This window comes from Somniosus microcephalus, chromosome 22, assembly GCF_052327205.1.
Source record: "Somniosus microcephalus isolate GS21.2 chromosome 22, FLI_Smic_1.0, whole genome shotgun sequence".
Lineage (NCBI taxonomy): Eukaryota > Metazoa > Chordata > Chondrichthyes > Squaliformes > Somniosidae > Somniosus > Somniosus microcephalus.
Window position 1 is genome coordinate 21,075,866 of NC_141008.1, and position 12,716 is coordinate 21,088,581.

General features: G+C 46.7%; 1 protein-coding gene across 6 annotated transcripts in view; it reads left to right on the forward strand.

Annotated features, from left to right (window-relative positions):
- LOC147102091 (lysine-specific demethylase 2B-like) overlaps nt 1-12,716 on the forward strand; it is a 207,464-nt gene that overhangs the window by 54,477 nt on the left and 140,271 nt on the right. For 5 of the 6 annotated variants that reach the window (XM_085964271.1, XM_085964272.1, XM_085964273.1 and 2 more), the window contains exon 2: nt 10,972-11,196. In XM_085964271.1, coding sequence (XP_085820397.1) covers nt 10,972-11,196 — 225 coding nt within the window. Of the gene's footprint in view, nt 1-10,971; nt 11,197-12,716 lie in introns of those variants that run through there. The other variant, XM_085964276.1, reaches the window with a different exon arrangement.

Here is a 12,716-nt window from a genome sequence, read left to right on the forward strand (position 1 = left end):
AGTGTCCGAGTATCAATAATACACGGACTGCAGGAGAACAATAATAACAGGTATTTACTGAACAGAGGGTAAACTTAAGACTGAAGTACAGAAGCCTGCTATGGCTTTATATACAGGTGTGGTCACTGCCAGTACTGCAGTATAAACTCAGTTCTCTCTTAAAGGTACATACACAACAATTCCTCCCCTTTTAGATAAACAGTACATAACATTCATTTAACAACTAAATAATAACTAATTACAATTACAATTTTCTCTGTACTATATGCATCAACTGAAATAATCATTTATAAGGTCAGTCTTTGAGGAGGCTTCCTGATCCTGACTGGATAGCGCCTTTCTCGAGTATCCTGTTCTTGCGGCGGAGTCGATTCTGGCTCATTGTCATTGGTTGGTTCGTCAGCTTCCAATACCACTGCTTCTGAGGTAGACGCAATCTGTACTTCGGGTTCATTACCAGGTGCACATGCTCGTGGTATGGGTTTGGCTTGTTCCTGTGACTCTAGAATCTGGTCAGCATGGCGTCTCACGATGCTCTCTCCAATGTCCACTGTGTACATTAGTGGTCCCTGCTGTGTGTATATCGTTCCTGGCTGCCATTTTTCTGTTCGGTAGTCGTGGGCCAAGACTGGTTGCCCTATCTTGAAGCTCCTGGTTGGCTTCTCATTGATGTGCTGGAATTGCTTATCCTCAACATCTTGTCTTATGTTTGGTTTGAGCAAATCCAGGCGACATCTTAGCCTTCGGTTGAAGAACATTATGGCTGGAGCTTGGTTGGTGACTGCATGTGTCGCATTCCGGTAAGCAAACAAGAAATTATCCACCTTGTGTTGTAGTGGTATGTCGTCGTTATACATCGCCTTTATTGCCTTTTTAAAGGTCTGAACAAACCTCTCAGCCAATCCATTTGTGGCTGGATGATATGAGGCAGATGTGTAATGTTTCACCCCATTATTCCTCAGAAACCTCTGGAAATCCTCGGACACAAACTGTGGCCCATTGTCGGAGCAAATCTGTTCTGGCAAGCCATTCCTGGCGAAGATGGTCCGTAGGACTGCAATAGTTTTCTCCGTGGTGGTGGAGGACATTTTGATGACCTCTGGCCATTTCGAATGGGCATCCACGGCGATTATAAACATTGAGTCCATAAATGGACCAGCAAAATCAATGTGTACCCGTTGCCATGGAGATGAGGGCCACTCCCATGGGTGTAGCGGGGCCTGTGGTGGAGCGTTTTGGACCTTCTGGCATCCTGTGCATCTCTTGGTCATATCCTCGATTTCTTTATCGATTCCCGGCCACCACACAAACGCCCTGGCTAGGCTCTTCATTTTTACCCCTCCCAGATGACCCTCATGAAGCTCATTGAGCACTCTATCTCTCAACTTGGGTGGAATTACCACTCGGGATCCACACATCAAGGTCCCCCGGCACACTGACAGCTGTTCTCTCCTTGGCGAGAATGCTGGCAACAGTGAGTCGCCATGTGCTGGCCATCCCTTCACCGTCAAATCATAGACCCGAGAGAGTGTCGGGTCATTTCGGGTTTCCTTCTCTATACTTGAGTTTGTAACAGGTAGACATTCGACTATGGTCGAATGGAATATCTCAACAGGGTCCACTGCAGGTGCTTCCTCTACCGTAGGCAACGGTAGGTGCGACAGCCCATCAGCGTTTCCATGCTGTTTCGTACCCTTGTACTCTATGTCGTACTGATGTGCCCCTAGAAAAAGTGACCATCTTTGCAGCCGTTGCGCCGTCATCACCGGAACGCCCTTCTTTGGGTTAAAAATGGAGACCAGGGGCTGATGATCAGTCAGTAGGGTGAATTTCTGCCCGTGCAGATAGTAATTGAACTTCTTCACCCCCCACACCAGGCTGAGGGCCTCCCTGATGGGCATAGTTACGCTCGGCTGAGGTTAACGAGCGAGACGCAAAGGCTATTGGCCTCTCTGAACCGTCAAGGAATTTGTGTGATGGCACCGCTCCAATGCCGTAGGGAGACGCATCACATGCCAACCGAATCAGTAGTGTTGGATTGTAGTGGGCCAATACTTCTTTTGAAGTGATTAGGCATTTACATTTCTGAAAGGCACGCTTACACTCATCACTCCATTTCCATGTTACTCCAGTTTGCAGCAGGGCGTTCAGTGGGTGCAGAATTGTAGATAAATTCGGCAAGAACTTATGGTAGTAGTTCACCAACCCGAGAAACGACCTCAGTTGCGACACATTTTCTGGTGCTGGAGCCTTGACTACAGCCTCAATCTTGTCTGGCGACTTATGCAACCCTTCCTCATCAATCATGTGGCCACAATACGAGATTTGTCTCCTGAAGAACTCGCATTTGGGGCGGTTGGCTTGTAGCCCATATTCTTGTAACCTAGTGAGCACCTGCTCCAGGTTGGCAAGGTGTTCACTGTCCCGTAACCAGGATGTCGTCCAAATAACACTGGGTCCCCGGAATCCCTTGCAGGACTTGTTCCATCGCCCTCTGCCAAATAGCCGGGGCTGATGCTACCCCGAATACCAGTCGATTGTACTGGTAAAGGCCTTTGTGAGTGTTTATCGTGAGGTATTTCCTAGATGCTTCTTCCACCTCCATTTGTAGATACGCTTGGGCCAGATCAATCTTCGTAAAGCGTTTCCCTCCAGATAGTGAGGCGAAAATATCTTCTATCCGTGGAAGTGGATATTGTACTGTGTGCAGGACTGGGTTCACAGTTACCTTGAAGTCCCCACAGATGCAAACCTTCTTCGGCTCCCCAGGCGTGCTGCTCAATGATTTCTTCATTACAGGAACGATGGGTGTGGCCCACTCGCTCCAGTCCACCTTGGACAGCACACCCCAACGCTCCAGACTCTCCAGCTCTGCTTCAACGGCTGGGCGGATCGCGTACAGTACCGGTCTGGCCCTAAAAAATTTTGGGTTTGCGTTATCTTCTATTTTTATCATTGCCGTTACTCCTTTTAGAGTCCCAAGTCCTTGTTGGAACACCTCTTTCGCGTCAATTAGATTTTTTGACAGTCGTCCAGGTGTGACGTCATCATCCTTTTTGTCAGTCACAGTTAGCGCCTGAATGGAATGCCAATCCAATTGTATTTTTCGGATCCATTCACGTCCCAATAATGGTGGTCCTCTATCTTGTAGTATATATAGATACAGTTTCTGTGTTTCCTTGCCGTTGTATTTAACTGGCATCCTTATTTTTCCTCTGGGGTAGACTTTTTGCCCCGTGTATGTCTTCAATACAATGGACGTGTCCTTCAAGGGTATGTGTGAGAATAGCCGCTCATAGTCTCGTCGATTCATGACAGTTAGGGCTGATCCTGTGTCCAATTCCATCTTTACTTGGGACCCTGCTATCATGAGGGTGACCCAAATGGTTCGGTGATCCTCCTTTGCGATCACGTTGTGTAACTTTAGACAACTTAGTCTCCTGCTCCCAGAGTCATTATCACTCTCCTGATCTTCCGAACTACCGTCTGTCATTTTTTTTACTTTCTTGTACTTTTCCTTAGTTCTTTTAGTGTTGGTTTTCTTTCCCGACCTGCAGACTCTTGCTATGTGTCCCATTTTCCCACATTGCCTGCATACTTTGTCCTTAAACCAGCAGTCCTTCTGATCATGGGTTGTTCTGCCGCAGCGATAGCACTTTTCTGCTCCATACGCCATTTCGTTAGCGCTGTATTCTTGTGGTTTCTGTTGTATTTCCGCAGCTCCCCGTGCTGCTGCTTCGTAGGATACTGACACGCTGAAAGCCTGTTCTAGCGTCAGGTCCTTTTCCGAAAGTAGTCGTTTCTGGGTTCCTTCACTCTGGAGCCCACAGACAAACTTATCCCTTAAGGTGTCTACCAGTCCTGCTCCGAACTGGCAGTGCTTCGATAACTTGCGTAGTTCCGTAAGATAGTCAGCATTGCGCTCATCTTTGTGCTGGTTTCTTTCTGCTATCAGCAGCGGTGTAGGGTTCAGGTGTTCCTGTAAGATATTAACAATCTCTTCAAAACTTTTCTCCATTGGTTTAGCTGGGGTAATTAAATTCCACAATAGGCCGTACGTTCTCGCGTCCATCAAATTTAATAATACCGACGCCTTCTTTCCATCGGCCACCTCATTTGCCTTGCAGTACACTTCAATTCTTTCCACATACGTGGTCCAGTCTTCTACCTCGTTGTCGAAAGCAGTGATGCTGCCACTCTTCGGCATCTTGGGTGATTTAAAATGGCGCCTCCCGCGCTTTTTCTTCTTCCCCAATGGATTAAAATGGCGCCTCCCGCGCTTTCCCTTCTTCCCCTTGCTGCCACGCTGCTCCTAGCGTTCTACAGGGTAATGGCGGCGACCCGTGGCTTCGGCGCGTCTCACTTTTCCTTCCCCTCGTTTTATTTTCTCTACGCTGCCCGGTTCTTGAGCACCGACCGCGCCCTGTGCGCTCCACCCTCTCTCTTTTCCTCCCGACGACGCTGCACGGCCCCTTTGCAGAGCTGCTCGATCGAGCTCGAGCCCGCCGCAGTCCGGAAGGGTCAGCGCACTACCTGCTACCAGCACGATTTGCTGGAACACCTTGACTGGGGAGCCAAGCCCAGCTCTCCACAGCCTCCCCTGCAATTCTCCGAACTCCGATGGATCCTTGGGCGGTTGCCTGCGGTCGACGCCCGTTGCTCTGACTTCGACCTCCAAGAAGCTTCTTCTCAGGGAAAGATCCCCGTGAGGTGATGCAGTACTGCAGGTGAGTTCGAACCTGCGTCGCCAGTGTAGTGTCCGAGTATCTATATATATAAATGAGTCGATCTGTCTGTCCTTCTGTCCTCGGGTGTGCGTCTGTCCGGCTATGCGCTCGAAAGTTATAGGGCGTACCTACGCGCGCGTTACCTCCGAAGAAAGCTTACGGTTCCGGGACGGTCGTAAGCGTATTTACTTTTCGGTCGGATGAAAATTGTTCGCGCCTTATGCAAAAAACCTTCAAAATTAAACTCATTATCTGCTACTTAGCATTGATTGACTGACGTCAAGGTTCGACCAATCCTGTGCCGTCACGATTGACGAATCCTACAGTACGGTCCCCTGATGGTTGGCCAATCGGTGTGTGTGTGTGTGGGCGGGACTAATCGTTTTCATCTCGGGGATCTGGCAGCCATTGTTTCACTGCCATTACTTCAGCTTCCAGTTCAAACTACTTTGATCATCCAGCTTTGAAAAAGTTAGTATCTCTTTTTAAAAATAACATAAGATTTACCAAAAACCTTTTATAAGTACTTTCACTTTCATCTTTCAAGGTATTAAAAGGTAGAAATGTTGCCCGGCAGCAGATTCACAAAGGGACACAGACAGGGCCCTAAAGCCTGGGACTCGATTTAAAACGTTGCCCGGCACCAGATTCACAAAGGGACACAGACAGGGCCCCAAAGCCTGGGACTCCATTTAAACCGCCCGGCAGCAGATTCACAGAGGGACACAGACAGGGCCCAAAGCCTGGCACTCGATTTAAACCGCCCGGCCCAAAACAGCCCTGGCAAAGCCGGGCTCCCCCCAGCTAGTATATATCTATCTTCTATATATATAAAGCGGTCGATCTGTCTGTCCTTCTGTCTGTCTGTGTCCTCGGGTGTGCATCTGTCCGGCTATGCGCTCGAAAGTTATACGGCGTACCTACGCTCGCGTTACCTCCGAAGAAAGCTTATGCTTCCGGGACGCTGGTAAGCGTATTTACTTTTCGGTCGGACGAAAATTGTTCGCGCCTTATGCGAAAAACCTTCAAAATTAAACTCATTATCTGCTAGCATTGATTGACTGACATCAAGGTTCGACCAATCCTGTGCCGTCACGATTGACCAATCCTACAGTACGCTCCCCTGATGGTTGGCCAATCGGTGTGTGTGTGGGCGGGACTAATCGTTTTCATCTCGGGGATCTGGCAGCCATTGTTTCAGTGCCATGACTTCAGCTTCCAGCTGAAACTACTTTGAAAGTTAGTATCTCTTTTTAAAAATAACATAAGATTTACCAAAAACGTTTTATAAGTACTTTCACTTTCATCTTTCAAGGTATTAAAAGGTAGAAATGTTGCCCGGCAGCAGATTCACAAAGGGACACAGACAGGGCCCTAAAGCCTGGGACTCGATTTAAAATGTTGCCCGGCACCAGATTCACAAAGGGACACAGACAAGGCCCCAAAGCCTGGCACTCGATTTAAACCGCCCGCCCCAAAACAGCCCTGGCAAAGCCGGGCTCCCCCAGCTAGTATATAAAAGGATCGATCTGTCTGTCCTCCGGTGTGCGTCTGTCCGGCTATGCACTCGAAAGTTATAGAGCGTACCTACGCGTGCGTTACCTCCGAAGAAAGCTTACGGTTCCGGGACGGTCGTAAGCATATTTACTTTTCGGTCGGACGAAAATTGTTCGCGCCTTATGCAAAAACCCTTCAAAATTAAACTCATTATCTGCTAATTACCATTGATTGACTGACGTCAAGGTTCGACCAATCCTGTGCCGTCACGATTGACCAATCCTACAGTTCGGTCGCCTGATGGTTGGCCAATCGCTGCGTCTGTGGGCAGGACTAATCGTTTTCATCTCAGGGATGTGGCAGCCATTGCCTCAAGCTAAAAACCCCATTTACTTCCAGCTGAAAATCTGCTGACCCAGCTTTGAAAAAATTAGTATCTCTTTTAAAAATAACATAAGATTTACCAAAAACGTTTTATAAGTACTTTCACTTTCACCTTTCAAGGTATTAAAAGGTAGAAATGTTGCCCGGCAGCAGATTGAGAGGGGGACCCAGAGACAGGGCCCAAAAGCCTGGGACTCGATTTAAAATGTTGCCCGGCAGCAGATTCACCAGAGGGATACCAAGAGGCCCCAAAGCCTGGGACTCGATTTAAACCGCCCGGCCCAAAACAGCCCTGGCAAAGCCGGGCTCCCCCAGCTAGTCAATAATACACGGACTGCAGGAGAACAATAATAACAGGTATTTACTGAACAGAGGGTAAACTTAAGACTGAAGTACAGAAGCCTGCTATGGCTTTATATACAGGTGTGGTCACTGCCGGTACTGCAGTATAAACTCAGTTCTTTCTCTCTTAAAAGGTACATACACAACAAAAGTATTCTGTTATTAATTATGCAAATCTCTTTGAACTGTCTACAGTCTCTCCATCAATGATTTTCTCATCATTGAGTGGTCTATAATGGACACCCAGTATTTTAACAAATCCCTTATTGCTTCTCAGTCCAGTCTGGAGAGCTTCAGTCTGAATGTCGCCTTCCATGATATCGTTTCTTTCTGACGTTGTAACTATATCCTTTCTTAGTAATGTCATCCCTTTTTGCTTTCTCTATCTCTTCTGACAATTTTGTAGCCAGAAATGTTTAGTTCTTCGCCCTGCATCAGCTGTACAACCACTCTGCTCTGTATGCATGCATATTGCACATCTCAGCATTGTATGCATCCTTTACAATGGCTCAGATTTTGCTGGGGCGGGGCAATCATGCGGCGTTCCCCGTTAGTTACACTTTTCCCCTCACCCTTCAGCTCAAAATTCTTTTACCCTGTAAGTTGCTGGAAGTGCGAGATGATAACTGCGTGGCAAGGACAATGGGGCATCTGGAACCTTGGTGATAAGGGATCAACAGTCTATCTCCTTAACAACAGCTTGTATTTGTATAGTGACTTTAACATAGTAAAACCAATGAGATTTAAAGATTGAGAAATAAACAGAAGACCGACGGAGAAGGAGGGTAAATTAGAGTGGGTGAATTAGAGCCAAATCAGATACAGAAAGAGAAATAGAGAGGGGGAATGAAAGATTGGATTAAGGGAGGGGAAAAATAGATAGAAAGGAAAAGTAAGAGAAAAATCTCTAACAACAATTTACTACTTGTAGGAATGAGACTCCGCAGTTTCAATTGCTCTTTCTGGGCTGAGGTTGAGTGGCATTGCAGGAACATAAATCTCCTCGTTAAAAGGTGATTGCGCTGTTAATTGCCTGCCTTAACTTAACAATTAATGTGCAAATGCAGCAACTTTATGAAACTCATGGGTTGGTTGAGGGCGAGCTGCTGTTTTTGCGAGGCTAACATCAGAGCAGTGCAAATTGTCCAGCAACTTGTGGGGATTCATAATTCACAGGTCATCTCTTCCTCGCCACAACTTGTTGGTGAGTTACACATTAATAACGAGCGCTATTAAACTTGCTGTTATTTTGGCAGCAAATTGTGAGCCAAAAGCAAGCAGCTTTTTGCTGTTGAGTGGGGAAAAATAATTCCACTGTAGATTGTTTCAGTGAAGTGGAACAAAACACACCTCTCTACCTCATTTTCCACTCACTGTGATCTAAATCAGTTCAATCAATCTGAAAATGAATGAATGAATAACTGTGTCAGGGACAAATTCCAGTGTGCATTCACTCCTTAAATCCTTTATTATTATTATTTATTATTTATTATGTAGCCCCAAATGTCATGGGGAGAACATAATCATTTACTATGTCGACTGTTTCTCAACTTTATTTGAATTCAGTATTTAACTGCTGAAAACCTGATAGGAAATCTGGACTCCTAGTTCCAGTATTCTAGTTCACTAAGTTTACAGTAGTCTTGTTCTTGTCAAAGTATAAAATTGCCCTCTTGAATGCAGACAATATTGCATTGAGCATGTGTGGTATCTGTAGATCTAGGAAATCATGGTGTGGTTCAAGTGATTGTTTTTAATGGTCATGCTGTTAATTTCTTATGCGACGTTCATGTATTTGTGTTGTTGCACAAGTGATTATCATTATTTTGTGACCATTTGGAGATATTTCACACATGACTAACAATTGGTAACATCATCTTGAATGGAATGCTTCTAATCGAGTGGATGTGATTTATTTTGTTGTTTTAAATGAGCTAGTGAAATTCGAGTATATCTTGAGCCTCCAGGAATTGTAGATTAATCTCCAGGACACTGCTGCAAGGAACTCAGAAGAAAAATCATAGGGGCATTAAATAAAATTGTGGGTTTTTTTCATTTTTCTTTGAGCACTTTAGTTGTAAAAGTATTGGGGGTGGGGGCAAGACTTTCACTGACAGTCAAGATGAATCCAATTGGGTAACAAAAGAGTCTGTTCCTTTTTCCAACTGGCATGGGAAGGCAGTGTGCCTGGAGAATGGACCAATGACGGGAGTGTGGAGGCGGGGTGGTTCACGCTGGGAGGTCATGTGAAGATACCTTCAGGAATGCACCCAACCAGAGTTGGCAAGCCTACCTATTGAGGAAATGAGCTTCTGTGGGTTTGCTGGTCATTTGGCATACAGTGTCCAGCATATTCTCATTCATGTGTTTTTGTTTTTGTTTCATATTAAGTATATCTTATTTTGGCTCTTTTAAAAAAAATATATATTTTCTACGCCTTCCCTTTTACTCTCCTACTCCCTTCACCCACACCCCCCAGTACACTGTTCCATGTGGGCAAGAGAGCAGATAGGTGACCTGACTTCCAATGTTGTATTTAAGCTAATGGGCATGTGAGAGCCTATTGTTCTTGTTTCTCTCTCTTCGTACCCTCTCCAGCATAGAAACACATGGAGGGGAGAAATTCGGTGGGCTGCGCCACCAGTTAGCGCCTAAAGAGGGCACTCAGTGGCTTTAGCGCCACTGGCCACGCCTCCCGCGATATTTAGCTGGGGCGCTAATGGCGGCGTTAGCCTGTTGCGCTGCGCCGCCACCGATGACGTCATCAGCGTGCGCAGCGCCCCGCTACTGCCCCGATCGCGATATTTGGCAGCGACCGCCTCTGTAGCGCCGCTCGCTAATCGCGCCCGGTTCACGGGGCCTACCTGTGGCGGCAGTGGCGCAAATTAAGGTGGAGGTGTGGGGCGGCCGTTTTTTTCGGCGGCCGCCTGCCAGCACCTCCGTCCCCGGCCTCCTGTTCTCCCCACGGCATTGCCGGCTGTTTCCCGAGAGCCCGGCACTTCTCCTCGGTGCCGGGCTCTTTTGCCGGCACTCGCGATCGCTGATCGTGCTGGTGCAGGCCCCTCCCCTTTAAGAATGGGAGGAAGGCCTGCAGTACCGCAGCGCGCCGTGCCGCAATATTCAGTTTCAGCGCCCTAAGAGGGATGCGGAGCGCCACGAGCCTCGCCCCGTCTCCCCCTCGGGGCGCTCAAGCTGAATTTCCGGCGATCGCTGCTGCTCCGATCGCAGCGCAAAATCTGGCGCCCAGGCGAGCTTGGCGCCCCGTTTGCGGCTCCACCCAATTTCTCCCCCATGGTCTCTACGTGGCACCAGTCCACAACTGCACACTTCACATCCGTCATTTGACTTGTGGAGAATCTTGATTGCAAATTTGCAAACTAGCCCCGGGCGGGCACAGTACATTGAGATACTAGTTTGGCCAGCCACTAAATTATTTGGTCTTTCTCTGAAAGATCTTGTTCCTCTTGTTTTTAGAGGGTGATGGTAGAGTCACCCTAATTGCCTTACATCACAAAGTACTCCATTGAACAACTTTAATGTGCTCACTCCCAACCCTCAAAACCTGTTCCATTTGTAAAACTCTTCCATCAGCCATATTCTATAAGAGTAACCAGTCGGGTAAGGTTTGGGAGCTTTGCATAACAAGCCATCAAGTCGTGTATGGTCGAAGCAAAGCTGTAATACATAAAAGGGTGGTTCGGCTCTGTAAAAGCTTTTTGTTTCGTTGATGGATTATTTGGTAAAATAGATCAAGTTCCTCATTTATCTGCTCTGCAGAAGCATGCTGGGACATTGCATACTGTATGTGATGCCAAGAGATCAGGTAGAGCTAAATATTCAGAACTGCCTTCCCCTTCTTGTTTTTAAAAAGAAATATTCACCTTTAGTATGAATTAATGACTAGGGTTCCTGCCCATTGATTAAATGGGTGGAAAAATGTGACCTTGTAATTGATATGAAGTCTAAAGTCTTCCCGTTGTATATTGCACGTTTTAGTAAGTATTTTTTTACTTTATTACAGTCCAGGGCCTCAGCAAGACTAAAACCTCGGCCTACCCCTTCATCGGGACCCAAACTCCTTCCCCATAAATCAACAAGTGGTGCACGCAGACGCAGGACACGATGTCGCAAATGCGAAGCCTGCTTACGAACGGAGTGTGGCGAATGCCACTTCTGCAAAGACATGAAGAAGTTTGGAGGCCCTGGCAGAATGAAGCAGTCCTGTATCAAGAGGCAATGTATTGCTGTAAGTAGAAGGGCATCTATTGGTTTAATTATTCTACCTAATCTGTGGAAGGAAACCATCTTCAGTGTCAATGAGATTATCCGGTGATTAATTTTGAGATTGCTGTAGCCTTTTCAACTTCCCAAGCTTGACTTAGGGGAAAAAAATATAGGTAGTAGGCAGCAACTTTCTTTTGAGTATTTAAAAGAAAATATTATTTTAAATGTTCTGATAATGGATAGAATTGGTCATTTCATAAGAACATAAGAAATAGGAGCAGGAGTAGGCCATACAGCCCCTCGAGCCCGCTCCGCCATTCAATAAGATCATGGCTGATCATCGACCTCGACTTCACTTTCCCACCCAATCTCCATATCCCTTGATTCCCCTAGAGTTAAAAATCTATCTATCTCAGCCTTGAATATACTCAAAGACTCAGCATTCATAGCCCTCTGGGGCAGAGAATTTCAAAGATTCACAACCCTCTGAGTGAAGAAATTCCTCCTCATCTTGGTCTTAAATGGCTGACCCCTTATCCTGAGACTATGCCCCCTAGATCTAGACACTCCAGCCAGGGGAAACAACCTCTCAGCATCTACCCTGTCAAACACCTTCAGAATCTTGTATGTTTCAATGAGATCACCTCTCATTCTTCTAAACTCCAGAGAGTATAGGTCCATTCTACACAATCTCTCATCATAGGACAGCCCTCTCATCTCAGGAATCAATCTAGTGAACCTTTGTTGCACCGCCTCCAAGGCAAATATATCCTTCCTTAGATAAGGAGACCAAAACTGTGCACAGTACTCCAGGTGTGGTCTCACCAAGGCCCTGTACAATTGTAGCAAGACTTCCTTACTCTTACACTCCAAACCCCTTGCAATAAAGGCCACCATGCCATTTGCCTTCCTTATTGCTTGCTGTACCTGCATGCTAGCTTTGTGTGTTTCTTGCACGAGGACACCCAAATCTCTCTGAACACCAACATTTGAAAGCTCACCATTTAAAAAATATTCTGTTTTTCTATTCTTCCCACCAAAGTGAATAACCTCACATTTCCCCACATTATACTCCATCTGCCACCTCCCTGCCCACTCACTCAGTCTATCTATATCTCTTTGCAGACTCTTGGCCGCGATTTTGCAAATGGATGCAGCTTGGGAGCGGGTCAGCTGGTTTCCAGGTCCCACCCCCACCCCCACCCCCACCCCCACCCCCACCCCCACCTCCACCTGCATCCTGCCAACAAATGTGATTTTATGTCGATTGGCCTTGTTATCTGCCGGTTTTCTTAAAGTGACCACGCACAATTTTTCTTTGACAGCTCATTTCTCAGTGTTTGACAGCATTGAGGTGCTGCAAACACTGACAATGATTGTTCACAGGTGAGCTCTTGCATCCAGGCTCTCCAGTGACTCCCTCCTTAGGCTCGAACGGGATGGCAGCTGCAGGTGAGGTTACAGAGTGATCTGTCACTGGTGAGAGAGGTTCTCCCAATGAGGTGGGACTAGACAGCCAATTCAAAACTTGTTACCTACAGA